The sequence below is a fragment of the Patagioenas fasciata genome, chromosome 1 (genome assembly GCF_037038585.1).
Source record: "Patagioenas fasciata isolate bPatFas1 chromosome 1, bPatFas1.hap1, whole genome shotgun sequence".
NCBI lineage: Eukaryota > Metazoa > Chordata > Aves > Columbiformes > Columbidae > Patagioenas > Patagioenas fasciata.
Window position 1 is genome coordinate 1,599,254 of NC_092520.1, and position 26,447 is coordinate 1,625,700.

Consider the following 26,447-nt stretch of genomic DNA (forward strand, 5'->3'; position numbering starts at 1 on the left):
GGGGACACCCCGGGTGGGAGCTGAGCAATGAGGGGGGTGATGAAGATGATGAAGAGGAGGATGAGGATGGGGGGGCGACACACACCCCAGGGGGACACTGAGCAAGGGGGGGGTGATGAAGAGGAGGGTGAGGATGAGGATGGGGGGGTGGGTGTTGAAGAGGAGGATGAGGATGGTGAGGGGGGTCTGAAGGGGAAACTTCGGGGGGGGCTGCTGAGCAATGGGGGGGGGATGAAGATGAGGATGGTGGGGGGGACACCCTGGGGGGGTGCGGATCAGTGAGGGGTGATGATGAAGAGGAGGATGAGGATGGCGCGAGGGGGCTGGGGGGACACCCCAAGGGGGTGATGAGCAATGGGGGGGGATGAAGAAGAGGATGAGGATGGGGGGGGGGGGGGGCAGGGGCTGGGGAGGACACCCCGATGGGGGCGCTGAGCAATGGGGGGGGCATGAAGAGGAGGATGAGGATGGCAGGGAGGGGGCTGGGGGAAGGACACCCCGGGTGGGGGCTGAGCAATGGCGGGGGGCGATGAAGATGATGAAGAGGAGGATGAGGATGGGGGGGGGCGACACACACCCCAGAGGGACGCTGAGCAATGCGGGGGGTGATGAAGAGGAGGATGAGGATGGTGGTGGGGGTGCTGAGCAATGGGAGGGTTAATGAAGATGAGGATGGTGGGGGGGACACCCTGGGGGGTGCGGATCAGTGGGGGGGTGATGAGGATGGGGATGGGGGGGGACGGGACAGGGGGGACACCCCAAAGGGGTGCTGAGCAATGGGGGGGGGGATGAAGAGGAGGATGAGGATGGAGGGAGGGGGGCTGGGGGGGACACCCCGATGGGGGGGCTGAGCAATGAGGGGGGTGATGAAGATGATGAAGAGGAGGATGAGGATGGGGGGGCGACATGCACCCCAGGGGGACGCTGAGCAGTGGGGGGGTGATGAAGAGGAGGGTGAAGATGAGGGTGGTGGGGGAGGGAGTGTTGAAGAGGAGGATGAGGATGGCGAGGGGGGTCTGAAGGGGAAACTTCGGGGGGGGCTGCTGAGCAATGGGGGGGGGATGAAGATGAGGATGGTGGGGGGGACACCCTGGGGGGGTGCGGATCAGTGAGGGGTGATGATGAAGAGGAGGATGAGGATGGAGGGGAGCAGGGACTGGGGAGGGCACCCCAAGGGGGTGCTGAGCAGTAGGGGGGGGTGATGAAGATGATGAAGAGGAGGATGAGGATGGCGGGGGCAACACATACCCCAGGGGGACACTGAGCAATGGGGGGGTGATGAAGAGGAGGATGAGGATGGTGGTGGGGGTGCTGAGCAGTGGGAGGATTAATGAAGATGAGGATGGTGGAGGGAACACCCTGGGGGGTGCGGATCAATGGGGGGGTGATGAGGATGGGGGGGGACGGGACAGGGGGGACACCCCAAGGGGGTGCTGAGCAATGGGGGGGGGATGAAGAGGAGGATGAGGATGGCGGGGGCAGGGGCTGGGGAGGACACCCCGATGGGGGGGCTGAGCAATGAGGGGGGTGATGAAGAGGAGGATGAGGATGGTGGGGGGGGTGCTGAGCAATGGGGGGGTGATGAAGATGAGGATGGTGCGGGGGAGACCCTGGGGGGGTGCAGGTCAATGGGGGGGTGATGATGAAGAGGAGGATGAGGATGGCGGGGGGGGCTGTGGGGGACACCCCAAGGTGGGCCTGAGCAATGGGGGGGGGGGCGATGAAGATGATGAAGAGGAGGATGAGGATGGCGGGGCTACACGCACCCCAGGGGGACGCTGAGCAATGGGGGGGTGATGAAGAGGAGGGTGAGGATGAGGATGGGGGGGGGGGTGTTGAGTAATGGGGGGGTGATGAAGAGGAGGATGAAGATGGTGGGGGGGACACCCTGGGGGGGTGCGGGTCAATGGGGGAGTGATGATAAAGAGGAGGATGAGGATGGAGGGAGGGGGGCTGGGGGGACACCCCAAGTGGGTGCTGAGCAGTAGGGGGGGGTGATGAAGATGATGAAGAGGAGGATGAGGATGGTGGGGGCGACACATACCCCAGGGGGACACTGAGCAATGGTGGGGGTGATGAAGAGGAGGGTGAGGATGAGGATGGGGCGGGTGGGGGGGTGTTGAATAATGAGGGGGTGATGAAGAGGAGGATGATGATGGCGGGGGGGTCTGAAGGGGACACTCGGTGGGGGCTGCTAAGCAATGAGGGGAGGCTGATGAAGATGAGGATGGTGGGGGGGACACCCTGGGGGGGTGCGGATCAGTGCGGGGGTGATGATGAAGAGGAGGATGAGGATGGGGAGTTGGGGGGGACACCCCAAAAGGGTGGGGAGGGGGGCGCTGAGCATTGGGGGGCGATGAAAATGATGAAGAGGAGGATGATGATGGCGGGGGGGGCCCTGAGCGAACAGCCGCGGGCAAGACCAGGCAGCTCTTTAATTAAGCCTTTAATTAATTAATTCTGGGAAGGGATTTTCCTCCCCCCCCCTCCCGCCCCCCCTCTTAATTCTCCGCCCCCATTCCCAGCCCGGAGCCGCCGGCGGAGCGAGGTCAGTGCTGGGATGTGACATGGGGGGGTGGGGGGGGACACGGGGACACACACACGGGTGGGGGTCCCCACCGTGTGTGTGTCCCCCACTTTGCTTCTCCATAAACTTTGCGGGGGGACCGCTCGATTGCGGGGGGGGGGGGGGGGCAATGTGAGTGTCCCCCCCCTCGTGGTTTTGGGGTGGCCAGAGTGTGATGGGGGGGGCCTGGAGGGGGTGGCGACTTTGGGGACAAGGTGCCCCCCCCCAGCGCTCTGTGCACCCCAAAACCTCGCGGAACGCGAGGTTTTGGGGTGCACAGAGCGCTGGGGGGGGTAACAGGGGGTGCGTTGCAATGGGGACGCACCTGCGCCCCCCCCCCAGCCCCATGTGTCACCTCGTGTCGCTGTCACACGTGGGACCCCATTTCCAATTAACTCCGATCCCCCCCTCTCGCAAACCGGCCTTAAAATTAAGACCCAATTAAAACTCCACCCCCCATGGGGGGGGGGGGGAATAATGGAGCCACATGGGAGCACATGGGGGGGTCCAGATGTGCTTTTTTTGGGGGGGGGGGTCCAGATGCGCTTTTGTTGGGGGTCGGAGCATCGTCCCATCAACACCCGCCTGGGGTTGTGTCCCCGCCGTGGGGACCGTGTGGTTGTCCCCGCTATAAAAGGCGCTTTGTTTAGGACAGCGGCTCATTGTCCCCCCCCCTCTCCGCACCCCCAAAACACCCCCCCCCCCCCCGCCAAAGCCTTAAAACCCAATTAAAACGATATTTAAAACCGGGTTTAATGGGAAATCCCCGTGGTTTCGCGCCCCGGCCGGGTCCCGTTCCCATGAGGCGGCCGGAACTGCGGGAACGGGGCCGGGCCGGGGGGGTCAATTAAGAAAATAGGCGGTGAAAATGGGGCGAATTCAGGAAAAAACGAGGGGAAAGTAAAGGGGGAGAGTGGGGAAAAAAAAGGGGGGGGGGGGATTCGGCAAAAAATGGGGTAAATACAGGAAAAAATGGGGAGAAAGTAAAGGGAGAGAGGGGGTAAGTGCAAGGGGAAGAAGTGGGGGGGATCCAGCAAAAAATGGGGTAAAAACAGGAAAAAAAGAGACAAGTCCGGGGGGGGGGGCAGAAAATCCAGCAAAAAACTGGGGGAAATCCAGCAAAATATGGGGGAAATCCAGGAAAATATGTTGGAAATCCAGGGAAAAACCTCAGTTGGGGGGGGGGGATACACTGGTGGTTGTGGTTTCCTTCTTTGGGGGGGGTCATGTTAGCTCTGTGCTCCCCCCTGTGCTGCTGGGGGGCACTGGGGGGACATTGAGCTCCTGGGGGGACATTGAGCTACTGAGGGGGACATTGAGTTACTGGCGGTTACTGGGGGGACATTGAGTTGCTGGGGGCACTGGGGGGGACATTGAGCTGCTGGGGGGGCAGCTGGGCTCATGTTCCAAAATCGTTGAGCTACAACAGGTCTGCCCCCCCCCAGCTGGGTGCACCCCCAGCGTGTCCCCAATTAACCCCAGTTCACGACCCCAGTACACCCCAGTTTGCCTCAGCTCAGCCCCAGCAGAACCCACCTCAACCCCAGTTTAACCCCAGTACTCTCCAGCTCAGTTCCAGTATGCCCCGGTTTAACCCCAGTTTAACCCCAGTACTCTCCAACTCAGTTCCAGTACGCCCCGGTTTAACCCCAGTTTAACCCCAGTACTCTCCAGCTCGGTTCCAGTATGCCCCAGTTCAACCCCAGTTTAACCCCAGTACTCTCCAGCTCGGTTCCAGTATGCCCCAACTCAACCCCAGTTTAACCCCAGTACTCCCCAGCTCAATTCCAGTATACCCCAGTTCAATCCCAGTACACCCCAGTACTCCCCAGCTCAATTCCAGTATACCCCAGTTCAATCCCAGCACACTCCAGTTCAACCCCACTATATCCCAGCACACCCCAGCTCAACCCCAGTTCACCCCCATTCAATCTCAGTACTCCCCAGATCAATCCCAGTATGCCCCAGCTTCCTCCCAGTTCAACCCCAGTACACCCCAGATCAATCCCAGTACACCCCAGCTTCCTCCCAGCAAACCCCAATTCAAACCCAGCACATCCCAGCCCAACCCCAGTTCACCCCAGTATACTCCAGTTCAATCCCAGCACATCCCAGTTCACCCCATCTCATCCCCAACTCAACTCCAGTATATTCCAGTACTCCCCAATTAAATCCCAGCACATCCCAGCTTAACTCCAATATCCTCCAGTACTCCCCAGTTCAATCCCCATTCACCCCAGCTCATCCCCAGCTCAACTCCAGTATACTCCAGCACACCCCAGTTCAACCCCAGTATTCCCCAGTTCAATCCCAGCACACCCCAGTTCAATCTCAGTATTCCCCAGTTCAATCCCAGTACATCCCAGCTTAACTCCAATATACTCCAGTGCTCCCCAGGTCAATCCCAGTGCTCCCCAGTTCCACCGTAGTATGCCCAGCTCAATCCCAGCATCCCTACCAGGTTCCCTTGCATTTATATTATATTCTAAATACACTTTTAATATATCTTATAATGTGTATATATATATATATACACACATATACTGTATATTTTTATATATATCTATTTAGAGCAAAGTATGATTTACTTATGGCAATGTATATATATACACATATACATATATATGTGTATATATATATACATACATATATATATACACACACACACACATACCGTTTTTGCCGGTTAATTGATACAGAATTTCGTTAGTCCACCCGTACCCCAGGCCTGCCCTGTGGGGCTCATTAGTCACAATCCCTCGTTTAGTGTCCGAACTACAGTTAAGCCAGGCTGGACGTCTCATGTACTCTCAGTCTAGGATTAAGTCACCACTAAACCTCACGGTCGGGCCTTTGGGCCTGGCTGGCAACACGCACGCCCCACATCTCCACACACGCCCCACATCTCAGTGCACCCCCTAAATCTCCATGAGCCCCCACATCTGCTTGCACACCCCACATCTCCGTGAGCCCCCACGTCTCTGTGCACGCCCCACATCTCAATGCACCCTACACATTCTCCATGTAGGCCCCATGTTCTCCACGCACCCCACATCTCCATGCACCCCCGTCTCCACATGTACCCCTCACCCCAAATCTCCATGCACCCCACATCTCCATGCAACCCCCATCTCCACATGTACCCCTCACCCCAAATCTCCATGCACCCCCCATCTCCACATGTAGCCCTCACCCTACATCTCCATGCACCCCGATCTCCACATGCACCCCTCACCCCACATCTCCTTGCATACCCCACATCTCCATGCACCCTACACATTCTCCATGTAGACCCCACATTCTCCATGCACCCCACATCTCCTTGCACACCCCACACTTCCACACACCCCAAATCTCCAGGCAGACCCCACAACTCTGTGCACCCCACATTCTCCATGCACACCCCACATTTCTATGCACCCCACATCTCCTTGCATATCCCACATTCTCCATGCACCTCATGCCTCCCTGCACACCCCACATCTCCATGTACCCCACATCTCTGCACACCCGAAATCTCCACGCACCCCACATCTCCATGCACCCCCCACATCTCCATGCATCCCATGCCTCCCTGCACACCCCAGATCTTCGTGCACCCCCACGTTCTCCATGCACCCCATGTTCTCCATGCACCCCACATCTCCAGGCAGACCTCGCAACTCTGTGCACCCCACATTCTCCATGCACCCCCCACATTCTCCATGCACCCCACATCTACGTGCAGACTCCACATCTCCATGCACACCCCACATCTTCATGCACCCCAAATATCCATGCACCCCATGCCTCCCTGCACACCCCAGATCTTCGTGCACCCCCACGTTCTCCACGCACCCCACATCTCCAGGCAGACCCCGCAACTCTGTGCACCCCACATTCTCCATGCACACCCCACATCTCCAGGCAGACCCCACATCTCCATGCACCCCATGTTCTTCATGCACCCCACATCTCCAGGCAGACCCCACAACTCTGTGCACCCCCCCGTTCTCCGTGCACCCCCCACATTCTCCATGCACCCTACATCTCCATGCACCCCACATCTCCAGGCAGACCCCACAACTCTGTGCACCCCCCATTCTCCATGCACCCCCCACATTCTCCATGCACCCTACATCTCCATGCACCCCACATCTACATGCAGACCCCACAATTCTGTGCACCCCACATTCTCCATGCACCCCCCATCTCCATGTAGACCCCACAGTTCTGTGCACCCCACATTCTCCATGTACCTCCCACATTCTCCATGCACCCCCCCATCTCCATGCACCCCACATCTCCAGGCAGACCCCACAACTCTGTGCACCCCCCATTCTCCATGCACCCCCCACATTCTCCATGCACCCCCCCATCTCCATGCACCCCACATCTACATGCAGACCCCACAGTTCTGTGCACCCCCCCATCTCCATGCACCCCCCATCTCCACATGTACCCCTCACCCCATATCTCCTTGCACCCCAAATCTCCACGCACCCCCCATCTCCACATGTACCCCTCACCCCATATCTCCTTGCACCCCAAATCTCCACGCACCCCCCATCTCCACATGTACCCCTCACCCCAAATCTCCACGCACCCCAAATTTCCATGCACCCCCCATCTCCACATGTACCACGCACCCCACATCTCCACGCACCCCATGTCTCCACATGTACCCCTCACCCCACATCTCCACATGCACCCCTCACCCCACATCTCCTTGCATACCCCACATCTCCATGCACCCTACACATTCTCCATGTAGACCCCACATTCTCCATGCACCCCACATCTCCTTGCACACCCCACACTTCCACACACCCCAAATCTCCAGGCAGACCCCACAACTCTGTGCACCCCACATTCTCCATGCACACCCCACATTTCTATGCACCCCACATCTCCTTGCATATCCCACATTCTCCATGCACCTCATGCCTCCCTGCACACCCCACATCTCCATGTACCCCACATCTCTGCACACCCGAAATCTCCACGCACCCCACATCTCCATGCACCCCCCACATCTCCATGCATCCCATGCCTCCCTGCACACCCCAGATCTTCGTGCACCCCCACGTTCTCCATGCACCCCATGTTCTCCACGCACCCCACATCTCCAGGCAGACCCCGCAACTCTGTGCACCCCACATTCTCCATGTACCCCCCCCATTCTCCATGCACCCCCCACATTCTCCATGCACCCTACATCTCCATGCACCCCACATCTCCAGGCAGACCCCACAACTCTGTGCACCCCCCATTCTCCATGCACCCCCCACATTCTCCATGCACCCTACATCTCCATGCACCCCACATCTACATGCAGACCCCACAGTTCTGTGCACCCCCCACATTCTCCATGCACCTCCCACATTCTCCATGTAGACCCCACAATTCTGTGCACCCAACATTCTCCATGCACCCCCCCATCTCCATGCACCCCACATCTCCAGGCAGACCCCACAACTCTGTGCACCCCCCATTCTCCATGCACCCCCCACATTCTCCATGCACCCCCCCATCTCCATGCACCCCACATCTCCATGCAGACCCCACAATTCTGTGCACCCCACATTCTCCATGCACCCCCCACATTCTCCTTGCACCCCCCATCTCCATGCAGACCCCACATTCTCCACTCACCCCACATTCTCCACGCACCCCAAATCTCCACGCGCCCCACACCTCCTCACACCCCCCACGTCCTCTCAGAGCTGCGTGGGGGCCATTCCCACCACCCCGATCTTTGCCCCCGGCGTCCCTGGGGCGGCGCAGCGTGCGTGGGCGCCCTGCACCCAAACCCCGGCGGGACCGGGCACCCTTCCCGCTCCAGCACCCAAACCCTTTGAGATCCGAATTGCCGGCAGCACCCAGAGGCTCCAAAACCGCTGGTTTTGCTGAGCCGGCAGGATCCAAACCCGCTTCCCCAGCCTTCCCGGGGGCCTCGAGCATCATTTGCGTCTCGGATTCGCAGTGCGGTCTCGAAAACGAAACAGCTCCGAGGTCCCGGAGCAGGAGCCGCTTTCGGTGGGAGGTTCCGGGACCCGCTTCTGCTTTTCTGCCCGTTTCGCCGTGAGTTTTGGTGCGAGGATGCGGAGACTTCGGTTCCAGCCGCGGCGGAGCCAGGCAAGTGGGTCCTGGGCTCGTTGCTGTCCTTGGGGACATCGGGTGGCCGTGGTTGAAGCAGAGGGTCCTGTCTTAGTTTTGGCAGGAAGGGGGAAAATTGCTGGTGGTTGGGGGCTGGTTGTGGGGTGGCCAAGTCACCCATGTCCCCCCACATCAAGTCCCTGGTGTCACCCCAGGGGGACTGTGTGGGTCCTGGGGACACGGCAGCCACGTGGCCCCTTGTCCTGGTGGGGACACAGCAGCCACCCCGCTGTCCCCAAGACACCCCAGCCTGCAGTCCCATGTCACCAAACTGTGTCACTTTCCGGGGACCCCCCTCCCTGTTTGTTCCTTCCTCTGTCACCCCACCACTTCCCGCCGTCACCGCAGCTCGGCCGGTTGTCACCGGGGCCCATCCGGTTGTCGCCGGGGGTCCGGCTTCCTCGCTTTGCCGCGCTCGGCGCCGCGGTACCGGGGGGTTTCGCCGGGCCGAGAGCTCCAGCACCGGTTATTGCGCCACGTCCCGCTCGCAACGCCCCGTCGCGGCTTTTCGGCAAGTTCCCGATTGCCGGGGCAGCGTTTTGGGGAAGTTATCTGGGGGGGGGTTGGGGCACAAACCCCTGCGCAGCCCCGCGCACCGCGCCGCCCGGCCAAGGTACCCGCTTTAATTAGCGCTTCTTGATTAACCAGCCCAAAGGGCCTGGGGAAGAGGACGGGCAGGGTTTGCCGGCCTGGGGTGCTGGTGCTGGGGAGGAACCGGGCTGGGAATGGGGCTGGGAGGACTGGTGGTGCTGGTTTGCTCTGGTGCAGCTGTGGGGCGACTGCAGTGTGGTTTACGGCTCTGCCACTGACGCACCGAGCGGCCCTGGTCATGTCACTTGACTCCCCGGTGCCTCATTGGGGTGACAATGGCTTAACGGGGTGCGGGGGCTGCGTGTGTCACCTCCGCGGTGGCGATGGCTTTGCTGGGGCTGGTGGAGGCCTTCCCATTGCATAGGTGGGTCATTAAGCTAATGAGCTTGGCCCTTGTTACTGCTGTGCGTGCTCCTGCTGCCTGTGGCTGATGCTGGGGACATTGGTGTAGGATGTCCCCCAATGCTGGGGACACTGGCGCAGGGTGTCCCCAACACTGGGGATATTGGGTGCAGGGTGTCCCCAACGCTGGGGACACTGGGAACAGGATGTCCCCTAATGTTGGGGACACTGGTGTAGGATGTTCCCCATGCTGGGGACACTGGGTGCAGGATGTCCCCTAATGTTGGGGACACTGGTGTAGGATGTCCACCAATGCTGGGGACACTGGTGCAGAGTGTCCCTTAATACTAGGGACACTAGTGTAGGATGTCCCCCGATGCTGGGGACATTGGGTGCAGGGTGTCCCCAATGCTGGGGACACTGGTGTTGGATGTTCTCCATGCTGGGGACACTGGCTGCAGGATGTCCTCTAATGTTGGGGACAATGGTGTAGGATGTCCCCCAATGCTGGGGACATTGGGTGCAGGGTGTCCCTCATGCTGGGGACACTGGGTGCAGGATGTCCCCTAATACTGGGGACACTGGTGCAGGGTGTTCCTTAATATTTGGGACACTAGATACAGGATGTCCCTTGATACTGGGGACACTGGGAACGGGGTGTCCCCAATACTGGGGACACTGGGCGCAGGGTGTCCCCAATGCTGGGGACACTGGTGTAGGATGTTCCCCATGCTGGGGACACTGGGTGCAGGATGTCCCCTAATGTTGGGGACACTGGTGTAGGATGTCCCCCAATGCTGAGGACACTGATGCAGAGCGTCCCTTACTGCTGGGGACACTGGATGCAGGATGTCCCCAGTGCTGGGGACACTGGTGCAGAGTGTCCCTTACTGCTGGGGACACTAGTGTAGGATGTCCCCCAATGCTGGGGACATTGGGTGCAGGGTGTCCCCAATGCTGGGGACACTGGTGTTGGATGTTCCCCATGCTGGGGACACTGGGTGCAGGATGTCCCGTAATGTTGGGGACACTGGTGTAAGATGTCCCCCAATGCTGGGGACATTGGGTGCAGGGTGTCCCCAATGCTGGGCACACTGGTGTTGGATGTCCCCCAATGCTGGGGACACTGGTGTTGGATGTTCCCCATGCTGGGGACACTGGGTGCAGGATGTCCCCTAATGTTGGGGACACTGGTGTAGGATGTCCCCCAATGCTGGGGACACTGGTGCAGAGTGTCCCTTACTGCTGGGGACACTGGTTCAGAGTGTCCCTTAATACTAGGGACACTGGTGTAGGATGTCCCCCAATGCTGGGGACACTGGTGTTGGATGTTCCCCATGCTGGGGACACTGGGTGCAGGTTGTCCCATAATGTTGGGGACACTGGTGTAGGATGTCCCCCAATGCTGGGGACATTGGGTGCAGGGTGTCCCCAATGCTGGGCACACTGGTGTTGGATGTCCCCCATGCTGGGGGCACTGGGTGCAGGATGTCCCCTAATGTTGAGGACACTGGTTTAGGATGTCCCCCAATGCTGGGGCACTGGGCACAGGATGTCCCTTAATACTGGGGACACTGGGAACGGGGTGTCCCCTAATGCTGGGGATGCCGGGTGTAGGATGCCCCCCAATGCTGGGGACACTGATGCGGGTTTTTTCCCCCTTACTGGGGACACTGGTGCAGGGTGTCCCCCAATAAGTTGGGGACACCCAGGTAGGGCCAGTGAAGACGTGGCAGCTGCGGGACCCCCAGAACATCAGCCCACCCCCCATTTGAAAGCAGAGAGGTGGCCTCTGGGGACAATGGGGACTGTCCCCTGTCACCCCCAGCTCCTCCATCCCCAGCGCAGGGTCGGGATGGGGTTTAGGGGGGTCCATGCCCCCCGTTTCACCGCATTTAAGTCTCTTACAACCCGGTTTCCTAATCCTGGGCAGGAATGCGGTGGCTCAGCACGGGGAGGATTTAGGAGCTGATTTTGGGGGGTGACAGCGCTGGGGTCACCCCCCATGTCCCCATTTGGGTGACAGCCCCTTTTTGCCTTAAGAATTCCAATTTCTGGGATTTTCTCATCTCTTTTTGGCCAGAAGCGAAACGATTAATGATTTGGGGGGGGACCCTGATTTACTCACTGAGGGATGGTGACGATGACAATGAGCCTGGTGGGTCCCTCGGTGGAGCTTTGTCCCCATTCCCAATGGCCACCCCAGTGCCAGGATGGTGCCCAAGTGCCTGGTGGGTGCGTTTTCCCCCAAATTTCAGAGATTTTGGGTTATTGGGACCAGTGGCGAGGTCCTGGGCGCTACTGGTTTCTCTGGTGTCACCGGTGTCCCCATCTTCATGTGCACGAGATGGTTTGTGCAGCCTGAAGCGAAACCGGATGGTGACAATACCGGGGTGTTTGTATTTGGGGGTGTCGGGGACAAACGTCCTGTCACACACTCAGGGCAGGAGCAGCGGCCACACAAATGTCCCCAAAGCCACAAGCGGAGGGGCCGGAGCCGCCTGAGTCACAGAAAATGTGACTGTCACGGGCAGATTTCCTGATATTTCGGGTATTTTCGGCGGCAGGAAATCCTCCGGCTCGGATTTGGTGGCTCTAAAAAAAGCCTGAGGGGGACCCAAAATTAGACGTGTCACCGGAGAGCTGGGGACAACGGGTGACGATAGAGTGCGTGCCTGCAGGGCTCGGGATAGGGCCACTCTTCTAAAGCCGTGAGCTCGCCCCAAAGCCAAGCTTAAGAGCTGTGAGTTCTGCCTAAACTCAGGTTTAAGCCTGAGGAGCTGGCGGGTTGAGAGCCAGCGCCGGCTTGTGCTCGCTCGGTGACTTGGGGACGTTTGTGGGGTTTGTGGGTTTGATGGGGCTGGGGACAACCTGGGAGAGGGGACAGGGGCTCAGGACATCCTGGGAGAGGGGACAAGGCTGGGGACAACCTGGGAGAGGGGACATGGCAGGGGACAACCTAGGAGAGGGGACAGGGGCTCAGGACATCCTGGGAGAGGGGACAGGGGCTGGGGACAGCTCAGGAGAGTGGACAGGGGCTGGGGACAGCCCAGAAATAGGGACAGGGGCTCTTCTTGTTATGCCATGGCCACACAAAGGCTTTGTCAAGCCTCAGTGACATTCGGTGACATCCACCCCCCCCCCAAACCCATCCGTCTGTCTGTGTCCCCCCGTCCGGGCTCGCTTGAGCAGGGGCTGGGGACAGGGACCTGTGACAGGGGTGACATTTGGCCGCCCCAAGACATTTGGACGCTCCAAGCGGGTCGTTTGGACAGCCCATGTGGGACATTTGGATGCTCCAAGCAGGACATTTGGACATCCCATGTGGGACATTTTGATGCTCCAAGCAGGACATTCGGCCACCCCAAGACACTTGGACACCCCAAGCGGGACATTTGGCCATCCCATGTGGGACATTTGGACACCCCAAGCAGGACATTCGGCCGCCCCAAGACACTTGGACGCCCCAAGCGGGACACTTGGACATCCCATGTGGGACATTTGGACACCCCAAGTAGGACATTTGGATGCCCCAAGACACTTGGATGCCCCAAGTGGGACATTTGGACATCCCATGTGGGACATTTGGACACCCCAAGCAGGACATTTGGACACCCCAAGACCCTTGGACACCCCAAGCGGGACATTTGGACACCCCAAGCGGGACATTTGGACACCCCAAGCGGGACATTTGGACACCCCAAGTGGGACATTTGGCCATCCCATGTGGGACATTTGGACACCCCAAGACCCTTGGACACCCCAAGTGGGACATTAAGATTCCCCAAGCGGGACATTTGGACACCCCAAGTGGGACATTTGGCCACCCCAAGACACTTGGACAGCCCAAGTGGGACATTTGGACATCCCATGTGGGACATTTGGCCACCCCAAGCAGGACATTTGGCCACCCCAAGACACTTGGACACCCCAAGTGGGACATTTGGACATCCCATGTGGGACATTTGGACACCCCAAGCAGGACATTTGGCCACCCCAGGACACTTGGACACCCCAAGTGGGACATTTGGACATCCCATGTGGGACATTTGGACACCCCAAGCAGGATATTTGGCCACCCCAAGACGCTTGGACGCCCCAAGTGGGACATTTGGACATCCCAAGTGGGACATTTGGACACCCCAAGCAGGACATTTGGACACCTCAAGACATTTGGATGCCCCATGTGGGACATTTGGACATCCCATGTGGGACATTTGGACACCCCAAGCAGGACATTTGGACACCCCAAGACACTTTGATGCCCCAAGTGGGACATTTGGACATCCCATGTGGGACATTTGGACACCCCAAGCGGGACACTCAGGTGTTCCTGCATCCCTGCACCCCCACTTCAGGGGCCATACCAGTGACCTGGTGGGGACATGACGGGGAGATCAGGGGTGTGGACACGTCCCTAAAACCCAAGGCGATGTTGGGTTTAGACCCCCGCACCAGTTTAAGCCTGATCCTAACCCTGCGCTTATCTCCATCCCCAGGTCCTGACGCCGCCTGAGATGCTCTGAGTGCCGTGGGGTCTCTGCAACCGCGTCCCCCCCGCAAAGAAAAACCATGGAGGATGAAGAGGAGGGGGCGCCCGTGGCGGGGGGGTCCCTGCCGGTGGCCGCCTGGCTGGGGGCCCTTCACTTGGAGCAGTACACGGAGCTCTTCGAGCGGCGGGGGCTGCGGTGGGTGGGCGAGTGCCGGGCGCTGACGGACGAGGCGCTGGGCGCTCTGGGGGTGCGGCTGCCCGGCCACCGCCGCCGCATCCTCCTGGGGCTCCAAAAAGCTTTCGCCGACACCCCCGTCCCCGCCGGCCCCCCCCCTAGGAAACCCGTCCCCCTCAAACGCCACATTTTCCGCGTGGCGGTGGCACCGGAGCAGTCGGGGACACCCCCGGTGGCGCGGGAGGGGGTGAGCGTCACCCAGCTGCCCCCACCCATCCCACCCAGGGTGGGTTGTCACCCCCCCGTCAAGTTTTCCGTACCGCTAAGGGGGGGCAGCCCGGAGTCCCCACACACGCCCCAAAGCCGCCCCCCAGTCCCGGAGGTGCCACCGCTCGCCGAAATGGGGGTGACGCCCCCCCCACTGCCACCGCTGCCGGCCAAGCGGCACCAGCTGGAAGCCAAGGGACAGTCCCCGGAGACCCCCCCGGCAACCGCCCCCCCGCCGGTGCTGCCCCCCAGGGCTGTGCCCCACAGGAGGTAAGGGGGGGCTTGGGGGGCGGTGGGACATTGGGTGGGTGCGTGTGGGGTGCTTGGGGGTGCCAAAGGGCACAGCACATCTTTTGGGGGTGCCCACCGCCCCAAATTACCCCTGGGGGTACCCATGCCCCCTAAAGGGCACAGCACATCTTTTGGGGGTGCCCACCGCCCCAAATTACCCCTGGGGGTACCCATGCCCCCTAAAGAGCACAGCACATCTTTTGGGGGTGTCCACCACCCCAAAATATCCCCCTAGGGGTAGCCACCCCCCTCACACATCCCTTGGGGGTACCTACCCCCCCAACCCCAGTACATCACCCAGGGGCACCCCCAGCCCCCTAAAACATCCTTCTGGGGGTACCCACCCCCTCCAGCCCAAAGCATCTTCTGGGGGTACCCACAGCCCCCCAAAACATCTCCTTGGGGGTAACCCTGTCCCAAAGAGCACAGCACATTTTATGGGGGTACCCACCCCCTCAAAACATCACCCTGGGGGTACCCTCTCCCCACCCCCTGCAGGTTTTTGGGGAGACCCCCCCCCGCTCATGGGGGTTGAGGGGGACAGTGGTGACCCCCCCTTCCTGTGCTCTGTGTCCCCCCCATGGGGTGACCCAACTCCTGTCCCCAGGGGACACCCCAGGGCTCACAGTGTCCCTGTCACCACGTTTCTGCACTGAGGGGGTCCCCAAATCCACCCCCCCGCCCAGGGCTGCTCTGACTGAGGGGACACTGGTGACCAGCAACACTGGTGGCCCCGGTTTGGTGACAATTTGGTGACAGTTTAGTGACCGTTTAGTGCAGATTTGGTGCCAGTTTGATGACAGTTTAGTGCTGGTTAGGTACCAGTTTGCTGACAGTTCTGTCCCAGTTTGGTGACAATTTGTTACCGGTTTGGTGACAGTTTGGTACCAGTTTGATGACAATTTGGTGGCAGTTTGGTATCGGTTTGATGCCAGTTTGGTGCTGGTTTTGGTGCCAGTTTGGTGCCAGTTCTGTCCCAGTTTGGTGGCAATTTGATACCGGTTTGGTGACAGTTTGGTACCAGTTTGATGACAATTTGGTGGCAGTTTGGTACCAGTTTGGTGCTGGTTGGATACCAGTTTGATACCAATTTGGTACCAGTTTGGTGACAGTTTGGTACCGGTACAGTGACAATTTGGTGCCGGTTTGGTGACAGTTTGGTACCAGTACAGTGACAATTTGGTGCTGGTTTGGTGACAGTTTGGTACCAGTACGGTGACAATTTGGTGCTGCTTGGGTACCAGTTTGATGACAGTTCTGTCCCAGTTTGGTGGCAATTTGGTGCCAGTTCAGTCCCAGTTTGGTGCCAGTTTGGTACTGCTCTGGTGACACTTTGGTGCCGATTCTGCTGCTTCGGTGGCAGTTTGGTGACACTTTGGTGACACTTTCGTTCCTGTTTGCTACCACTTTTGTGCCACTTTGGTGCCGGTTCAGTCCCAGTTTGGTGACCCTTTGGTGCCGGTTCGGGGCCGGTTTGGTGACACTTTGGTGGCACTTTGCTGCCGGTTCGGTGGCACTTTGATGGCACTTTGGTGGCAGTTCCGTCCCGGCCGCGCTGTCACTCGGGCCACCCCAGGAAGTTTTGGTGGCGGCCGCAGGAAGTGCCGGGGGTGACGAGCTCCGGTCCCCGTGTGTCCCCACCCGTCACCATCCCCGGCCTCGCTGTGTCCCTGCCACCCACCCAGGTAGGGATGTCACCGATGCCACCATGGGGGACACCGGGGGACATGGGGGGGTCAGGACCCGCTCACCGCACTCTGTGGTGTTCAAAGTTTGGGTGGCTCCAGCAGCAGCTGGATGGCGTTGGGGACATTGTTTGTGTCACCCCCCCCTCGGGTCTCTGTCCCCTCTCATGGGGCTGGGGGGGTTTGATTAGAGCTGGGAGGGGGATTTGTCCCCTGGGGGGTTCGGGGATGTCACAGCGGGGTTGGTGGCACCGAGCCAAGCGCTGACTCAGCTCGAGCTGGTGGTGACGTGTCCAGCGCTGGGGGGGGGACAGGGATGGGGACAGGGAGACAGGCATGGGGACGGGGACACGGGGACAGGGATGGCGACACAGGGACGGGGACAGGGGTGGGGACGGGGACACAGGGGGCCAGGGATGGGGACAGGGAGACAGGCATGGGGACAGGGGGACAGGGACACAGGGATGAGGACATAGGGTCAGGGACGGGGGACAGGGACAAAGGAGCAGGGACACAGGGACGGGGACACAGGGGTGGGGACAGGGGGACAGGGATGGGGACACAAGGACAGAGAGACAGGGACACAGGGACGGGGGCAGGGGGACGGGGATGAGGACATAAGGATGGGGACACAGGGACAGGGAGACAGGGATGGGGACACAGGGATGGGGACAAAGTGACGGGGGACAGGGACACAGGGACGGGGACATAGGATCAGGGACGGGGGACAGGGACAAAGGAACAGGGACACAGGGACGGGGACACAGAGGTGGGGACAGGGGGACAGGGATGGGGACACAGGGACAGGAGGAAGGGGATGGGGACATAAGGATGGGGACACAGGGACGGGGACAGGGGGACAGGAATGGGGACACAGGGACAGGGAGACATGGATGGGGACACAGGGACAGGGGGATGGGGACACAGGGATGGGGACAGGGGGACAGGAATGGGGACACAGGGATGGGGACAAAGTGACAGGGGGACAGGGACACAGGGATGGGGACATAGGGTCAGGGATGGGGGACAGGGACAAAGGAACAGGGACACAGGGACGGGGACACAGGGGTGGGGACAGGGGGACAGGGATGGGGACACAGGGACAGGGAGACAGGGACGGGGACACATGGACAGGGGGACGGGGATGGGGACATAAGGATGGGGACACAGGGACGGGGACAGGGGAACAGGAATGGGGACACAGGGATGGGGACAAAGTGACAGGGGAACAGGGACACAGAAATGGGGACATAGGAACAGGGACAGGGGACAGGGACAAAGGAACAGGGACACAGGGACGGGGACACAGGGGTGGGGACAGGGGGACAGGGATGGGGACACAGGGACACGGGGACGGGGATGGGGACATAAGGATGGGGACACAGGGATGGGGACAAAGTGACAGGGGAACAGGGACACAGAGATGGGGACATAGGGACAGGGACAGGGGACAGGGACAAAGGAACAGGGACACAGGGATTGGGACACAGGGGTGGGGACAGGGATGGGGACACAGGGACAGGGAGACAGAGATGGGGACACAGGGACAGTGGGACGGGGATGGGGACATAAGGATGGGGACACAGGGATGGGGACAAAGTGACAGGGGAACAGGGTCACAGAGATGGGGACATAGGGACAGGGACAGGGGACAGGAACAAAGGAACAGGGACACAGGGATGGGGACACAGGGGTGGGGACAGGGATGGGGACACAGGGATAGGGAGAAAGGGACGGGGACACAGGGACAGGGGGACGGGGATGGGGACATAAGGATGGGGACACAGGAACAGGAAGACAGGGACGGGGACACAGGGATAGGGATGGGGGACAGGGATGGGAACACAGGGACAGGGAGAAAGGAACAGGACACAGAGATGGGGACTGGGGGGACAGGGATGGGGACGGGGGACAGGGATGGGGACAGAGGGAGGGGGACGGGGATGGGGCCACTTGCCCATGTCAGGGTGACATTAGCCCACCCCAGGCTGGGGAAGCGCTGGAGCAGCCCCTTGGGGACAGCGCCCCTGGGGGGGTCATTAAAGCGGCATTTTTGGGGTGATGCCCCCACCCCTCCCAGCTCCCCCCTTCCAGCTGTGCCACCGTGGTCCCCGGTGCTTCTGCAGCTGCTGGTGGCCCGGGGGGACCTGTCACCCCCCATGAGGGGAAACAATCCCATGGGGGGGCATTTTGCAAGAGGGGCTGGGGGGGTGGCATTGTGTCCGTCCCCAACCCTCTGGGTTCTGCTGTCCCCTCCCAGACCTCTGACATACCCACTGTGTCCCCCCCCAGCCTTCTGGGGTCTCTGTGAGCCCCTCAACCCTTTGGGGTCCCACTGACCTCCTCCGACCACTTTGGAATCCCTGTGATCCCCTCCAGCTCTCTGGGGTGCCACTGTCCCCCTCCGACCACTTTGGGGTCCCTGTGACCCCCCCATCTCTCTGGGGTCCCACTGACCCCCTCCCAGCCCTTTGGGGTCCCACTGATCCCCCCTCATCCCTCAGGTTTCATTGTCCACTCCCAACCCTTTGGTGTCCCGCTGTCCCCCCATGACCACTTTGGGGTCCCTGTGACCCCCCCAGCTCTCTGTGGTCCCACTGTCCCCCCCAGCCGTGGGCCAAGGCACAGGAGGTGACAATAACATCTCAGCTGGGATGTCCCAGAGGTCCGTGGCCCAGCCAAAGGGGACAGCGGTGGCCCCAGCAGAGGTTTGGGTTGGGGTGACATTGCCCTCCCCATCACCCCCAGTTTGAACTGGGGGACCCAGCCGAGCCGTTAGTGCTGGGGGAGGGACACACAGCAGCTAAGACACTTACCACTTCCCTAATGTCACCCTTGTCACCGGCCACGTCCTGCCCGCAGTGGTGGGGGGACAGAGCTGGGGGGGGTCAAGGGGTGGCTGCCAAGCTGAGCCACAAATGGTTTTGTCGCCAACCCCCCTGAGATGTCCCCAAGGAGGAGATTGTCCTTGTCATCACACCGTGCCACCAAAATCCTTGTCATCGCACCATGCCACCAAAACAGGGGACAGGGGGGAACTGGGGGGCCTGCCCACAGTCCCTAATGTATGGATGGTTGTGGCTGTTGCCATGGGAACGGCGGCTGGGAAATGAGGTCACTGTCCCCCAGAGCCAGCGCTCCCTGTCACCTCCCAGCTCTGGGGACACGTTCAGACACCAGACAAGGGAATGGGAGTCACTGGGGACAGGGAGGGGGGCTGGCTGTCCCCTTGGTGCTGGGGACATCCTTGACTGTCCCCAGGGTGCTGGTGGCAGCCTCAGCTGCCACCTGTGTGCTGATGACATGCTTGGCTGTCCCCACAGTCCACTGGGTCCTGGTGACATGCTTGACTGTCCCCTGAGTCCCCTGGGTGCTGGTGACATCCTTGGCCATCCCCAGGGTCTCCAGAGTGCTGGTGGCCACCTCAGCTGTCCCCTGTGTGCTGATGACATGCTTGGCTGTCCCCACAGTCCACTGGGTCCTGGTGACATGCTTGGCTGTGCCCTGGGTCCCCTGGGTGCTGGTGACATCCCTGGCTGTCCGAAGGGTGCTGGTGGCAACCTCAGCTGTCCCCTTTGTGCTGGTGACGTGCTTGGCTGTCCCCTGGGTCCCTAGGGGACTGGTGACACCTTTGGCTGTCCGAAGGGTGCTGGTGGCAACCTCAGCTGTCCCCTTTGTGCTGGTGACATTCTTGGCTGTCCCCTGGGCCCCCTGGCTGCTGGTGACATCCCTGGCTGTCCCCTGGGTGCTAGTGGCAGCTTTGGTGGCCCCTAGGGTCCCCTGGGGGCTGGTGACATCCTTGGCCATCCCCAGGATCCCCTGCATGCTGGTGGCAGCCTTGGCTGTCCCCTGCATGCACTGGGTGCTGGTGGCAACCTCAGCTGTCCCCCAGGGTCCCCTGGGTGCTGGTGGCCGCTTTGGTGGTCCTCAGTGTCCCCTGGGTTCTGGTGACATCTTTGGCTGTCCCCAGGGTGCTGGTGGCAACCTCAGCTGTCCCCTGTGTGCTGGTGACATCTTTGACTGTCCCCAGGGGGCTGGTGACATCTTTGGCTCTCCAAAAGGTGCTGGTGACAACCTCAACTGTCCCCCGAGTCCTGGTGACATGCTTGGCTGTCCCCTGGGTCCCCTGGATGCTGGTGACAACTTTGGTGGCCCCTAGGGTCACTTGGGTGCTGGTGACATCCTTGGCCATCCCCAGAGTCCCCAGGGGGCTGGTGACAGCCTCAGCTGTCCCCTGGGTGCTGGTGACATTCCTCGCTGTCCCCTGGGTGCTGGGGACATCCTTGGCTGTCCCCTGGTTGCTGGTGACATTCCTCGCTGTCCCTTGGCTGTCCCTTGGGTCCCCTGGGTGCTGGGGACATCCTTGACTGTCCCCTGGGTGCCAGTGGCAGCTTTGGTGGTCCCCAGTGTCCCTCTTGTCCCCTGGCCAAGCTTTTGGGGACACAGCACCCTTGGGACACCCCGTGGCCACCAAAAGCCCACGAGGAGCCACCCTGCCCATGTTCAGACCGGTTTCAAGGCTCTGGTGGCTCTTGGTGGCCTCGGGTGGCAGATAAAGGACCTGAGCGGCGGTGGCAGCGCCAGGAGGTGAAGTCGATGGCAAACAATGTGATTTTGGGCTAAAAACGCAGCGTTAGGACCCAAAGAAAAGGTGATTTGTTGCTGTTAGGACCTGGTTTTGCTCCTTTCTCCGCAGTGTCCCCGTCCCCGAGGGTGTCCCCTTGGCCCCGCCGGCCATCGCGCCCCGTGCAAAGCCACCGACCAAGGCCTTTGTGCCCGAGTTCGGTGAGTACGGGGGTCTGCCCCTCCCCATTTTATTAATCTGTTATTTGTTATTATTCTATTATTATTAAATTATTATATTATTATCCTACTATTGCTTTATTGATATTTTTATTATTCTATTAATATTCTATTACTTATTATTATTCTATTATTTTCCTATTATTTTTTACCAGTCTATTATTACTTTACTATTGCTTTTAACTATTCTATTAGTATTACAGCATTTATTACTACTCTGTTATTATTTTATCATTATTCTTATTATTCCATCAGTATTGCTTATTATATTTTTATTATTTCATCATCATTTTTATTATTCTATTAGTATCATAGTCTTTTTATTCTATTATTACTTTATGATTATTTTTCTTATTCTATTATTTTTCTGTTACTTGTTACCATTCTATTATTACTTTATTATTGCTTTTAATTATCCTATTAGTATTCTATTAGTATCCTATTAGTATTCTATTACCTATTACTCATCACCTATTATTATCTATTACCTATTATTACCTATTACCTATTAATATTATCCTTCTATTATTATTATTATTATCTTATTATTTTTATTGTTCTAATTTTTATTATCATCCAACCGCTATTTTTAAGACGTTGATTATCTCCATCATTACCCCATGATCCATTACCCATCCATTATTAATTGCCTTCATTCTATTATTAATGAACCTTTCCCCCGGCTGCGCAGGCTCCAGAGCTGCAGAAACAAGGGGGAGGGAGGGAAAAACACCCCCAAAAACACCCCCCTGCGACCCCCATGTCACCGAGTCCCCACCCAATGGTGGCAGGAAGATGGTGACGGTGTCCCCGTGGTGGTGGGGACAGGTGACAAGACCCCTCTGTCCCAATTCCCAACCTTTTCCTTCTGTTCTTTCTCTTCCCAGATGACTCCGACTACGAAGACTCCGCCTGGGAGGAAGAATTAACCGGAGCTGCAGGGAACATGGGTGACAAGGTTGGGGACATGGGTGACAAGGCTGAGAACACCGCAGGGTGGGGAGGAGCTATGGGGGACACACAATGTCCCCAAGGGACAGATGCTGCTTTAGACTTGGGTTTGGACAACATTGGGGGTGGCTGGAGAGGGGCTTTTGTCCCCACTGTGTCACCATTGTGTCCCCAGTGGGTCCCCCAACTGAATTTGGGGGGGTTTGTCACCAAGACACCCCAACAAATCCATTTCAGCTCCAAACCAACTCCCAACTTTATTCTAGCAAGAGCATTTTAGCCATGAAACCAACGAGGGTCCCCACAGGTCCCCTGGCTTCCCAAACTGAATTTTGGGGGGGGTTTGTCACCGAGACACCCCAAAAAGTCCATTTCAGCACCAAACCAACTCCCAACTTTATTGTAACGAGAACATTTTAGCCACAAAACCAACCAAAAATGGGGTTTTATCCAAATTATTTAGAGCTCCGGCAACGCGAGGCGCAGGTTGGCGCTTCGGTGGGGAAGTTGTGGGAGAATAATGGGGTTCGTCTATGGTATGCGTGTGTTAACTCACCAAAAAAACCCCAAAAACGGTAAAAAAAAAACCCAAATCAATATTTAAAACCCCAAACCAAACAAGCAAACAAAATAAAGCAAGAAAACCCCAAATAAAAATCCCAACCACCACAATTAAAGGCGCTGGGGAAGCAGCAAACCCAGGGCATGTGGGTGGGGATTTTGGCTTCATTTACGCTGTTTTTCGGTGTTTCTCGGTCCGTCCCGGTGTGGGGAGGTGGGGGGCAGTGCTGGGGTGTCCCTGTCACCCCGTTTGTCCCCACAGGAGGACACGGAGCCAATGCGGCCGCGGTCCCTGCGCCTCAACAGCCTGTTCAGCGAGGACGAGCTGGTCGAGGACTATTTCGATGCTCCCCCCGCTGGGTAGGTGTGCAAAGGGGGGGACATGAGTGTGCAAGGGTGGGGACATGAGTGTGCAAGGGTGGGGACATGTGTGGCCACAGCTGGGAGCGCTTGTGCTAGGGTGTGCACAACTGGGGATGATTGTGCAAGGGTGAGTGTGCACAGCTGGGGATGTGTGTGCATGGTGGTCTGTGCATGGCTGGGAATGTGTGTGCAAGGGCGTGTGTGTACGCAGCTGGGGATACTTGTGCAAGGATATGCGTGCACAGCTAGAGACACTTGTGCAACAGTGTGTGTGCAAAGCTGGGGATGCTTGTGCAAGAGTGTGCGTGCACATCTGGGGATGTGTGTGCAAGGGGGTGTGCGCACAGCTGGGAATGCTTGTGCAAGGGTGTGTGTGTGTGTACAGCTGGGGATTCTTGTGCAAGGGGGTGTGTGCATGGCTGGGAATGTGTGTGCAAGGGTGTGTGTGTACAGCTGGGGATTCTTGTGCAAGGGTGTGTGTGCATGGCTGGGAATGTGTGTGCAAGGGTGTGTGCACAGCTGGGGATGCTTGTGCAAGGGTGTGCACATCAGAGGATGCTTGTGCAAGGGTTTGCGTGCATGGCTGGGAATGTGTGTGCAAGGGTGTGTGCACAGCTGGGGATGCTTGTGCGAGGCTGTATACACAGCTGGGGATGCTTGCACAAGGGGGTGTGTGCACAGCTGGGGATGCTTGTGCAAGGGTGTGCATGCACAGCTAGAGACACTTGTGCAAGGGTGTGTGTGCACAGCTAGAGACACTTGTGCAACAGTGTGTGTGCACATCTGAGAATGCATGTGCAAGGGTGTGTGTGCATATCTGAGGATGCTTGTGCAAGTGTGTGGGTGCACAGCTGGGGATGTGTGTGCATGGTTGTCTGTGCATGGCTGGGAATGTGTGTGCAAGGGGGTGTGTGCACAGCTGGGGATTCTTGTGCAAGGGTGTGCATGCACAACTAGAGACACTTGTGCAACAGGGTGTGTGCACATCTGAGGATGCTTGTGCAAGGGTGTGTGTGCACAGCTGGGGATGTGTGTGCAAGGTTGTCTGTGCAAGGGTGTACATGCACAGCTGGGGATTCTTGTGCGAGGGTGTTCGTGCACAGCTAGAGACACTCGTGCAACAGTGTGTGTGCAGAGCTGGGGATGCTCGTGCAAGGGTGAGCATCCACAGCTGGAGATACTTGTGCAAGTGTGTGTGTGCACAGCTGTGGATGTGTGTGCAAGAGTGCCTGTGCATGGCTGGGGACACTTGGGGATTGGTGTGTGTGTGCACAGCACAGGATGCTTGTGCAAGGGTATACGTGGGTGGCTGGGGATGCTCCTGCAGGTGTGTGCACAGCTGGGGATACTTGTGCAAGAGTGTGTGTGCATGACTGGGGCTGTTGTGCAAGGGTGCGTGCGCACAGCTGGAGATGGTTGTGCAAGGGCATGTGTGCATAGCTGGGGATACCTGTGCAAGGGTGTGCATGGCTGGGGATGCTCGTGCAAGGACGTGTGTGTACACGACTGGGGATACCTGTGCAAGGGTGTGCATGGCTGGGGATGCTCGTGCAAGGACGTGTGTGTACACGACTGGGGATATCTGTGCAAGGGTGTGCACGGCTGGGGATGCTCGTGCAAGGACATGTGTGTGCACGGCTGGGGATATCTGTGCAAGGGTGTGCACGGCTGGGGATGCTCGTGCAAGGACGTGTGTGTACACGGCTGGGGATACCTGTGCAAGGGTGTGCACGGCTGGGGATGCTCGTGCAAGGGATGCACGTGCAAACCCCTGGGGGGGATGCTTGTGCGTATGTACCTGCGTGCACAGAGGGTGGTATTTTGCACGTGCATCTGTGTTTGCACGTGTAGGCGAGGGATGCGTGTGCAAGGGATGCTGGTGCATGTACGTGCAAGGATCCAGCTTCACATAAGCGTGCACGTCTCTACTTTGGGGCTGTGACTCCTGGGGGTGTCCCTGTCCCCCCTCCCCAGGCTCTCTGCTGTCCCCAGACCTTGGGGACACACCGGGACCCCCACCCAGGGGACTGTCACCAAGGTCCCCGCTCACAAACACCCGGCGCCTCAGGGAAGGACGAGGGGAGGCTGAAACATACGGCGGGGGGGACACGGCCACCCCCAGGATCCGCCAGCTCTTAACCCCCCTCCCGGTCCCCAGCGGTGGCAGCAGCTGCAGTGACACTGGGGACAGCATGGACGGCACGGCCACCACCGCCCCGCTCTCGCCCACCGTCAAAGCCGGGTGGCTGGACAAGAACCCGCCGCAGGGGTGAGTGACGTCCCGGGGGGGACACGGACCCCCCACCCTGCTGCTGAGATGCTCTGCCCCCTTTTTCCACCTCTCATTCCTGCTCATCAGCTGTAATTTTGCAGCCCCAATCCCCCCATTTTGCACCCCGAAACCCGGTGTTTTGCACCCTGAACCCCGGTGTTTTGCACCCCCAAACCCCAGCGTTTTGCAGCCCAAACCCCAGCGTTTTGCACCCTGAACATGAGTGTTTTGCAGCCTCAGCTCCATCACTTTGCAGCCCCAGCTCCATCATTTTGCATTCCCAAACCCACCATACTGCAGCCCCAATGCGGACCTTTTGCAGCTCCGACGTGGCACTTGTGCAGCCCCAACCCTGGCATTTTGCACCCTGAACCCTGGTGTTTTGCACCCCCAACCCTGGTGTTTTGTGTTCCAAACCCCAGCATTTTGCAGTCCTGACCCTGGCATTCTGCACCCTGAACCCTGGTGTTTTGTGTCCCGAACCCCAGCATTTTACAGCCCATACCCCAGCGTTTTGCACCCTGAACATCCATGTTTTGCATCCCCAAACACAGCGTTTTGCAGCCCCAAATCCGTCATTTTGCAGCCCCAGCTCCATCATTTCGCAGCCCCAACCCCAGCATTTTGCGCTCCCAATCCCAGTGTTTTGTGGCCCCAACCCTGACATTTTGCAGCCCCAACCCCAGCATTTTGCACTCCCAAACCCACCATTTTGCAGCCCCAACGTGAGACTTTTGCAGCCCCAGCCCCAGCATTTTACACCCTGAACCGTGGCATTTTGCAGCCCCAAACCTTGCATTTTACAACCCCAACCCCAGTGTTTTGTGTCCCCAACCCTGGTGTTTTGCAGCCCCAGCTCTGGCCTTTTGCCCCCTCAAACCCAGCATTTTGCAGCCCTAACCCCAGTGTTTTGCAGCCCCAACCTTGATATTTTGCAGCCCAAACTCCAG

At 58.8% G+C, this 26,447-nt stretch overlaps 1 protein-coding gene across 6 annotated transcripts in view; it reads left to right on the forward strand.

Moving 5' to 3' along the window:
• The first annotated feature begins 2,510 nt into the window (after nt 1-2,510).
• ARAP1 (ArfGAP with RhoGAP domain, ankyrin repeat and PH domain 1) overlaps nt 2,511-26,447 on the forward strand; it is a 50,159-nt gene continuing 26,222 nt past the window's right edge. The window contains exons 1-6 of one of the 6 annotated variants that reach the window (XM_071811696.1): nt 2,511-2,548; nt 14,137-14,841; nt 21,244-21,332; nt 22,238-22,308; nt 23,125-23,222; nt 25,384-25,494. In XM_071811696.1, the coding sequence (XP_071667797.1) occupies nt 14,210-14,841; nt 21,244-21,332; nt 22,238-22,308; nt 23,125-23,222; nt 25,384-25,494 (1,001 nt within the window). In that variant the 5' untranslated portion in view covers nt 2,511-2,548; nt 14,137-14,209. Of the gene's footprint in view, nt 2,549-8,507; nt 8,684-12,287; nt 12,381-14,136; nt 14,842-16,454; nt 16,548-21,243; nt 21,333-22,237; nt 22,309-23,124; nt 23,223-25,383; nt 25,495-26,447 lie in introns of those variants that run through there. The other 5 variants (XR_011740283.1, XM_065834099.2, XM_071811769.1 and 2 more) reach the window with 5 other exon arrangements.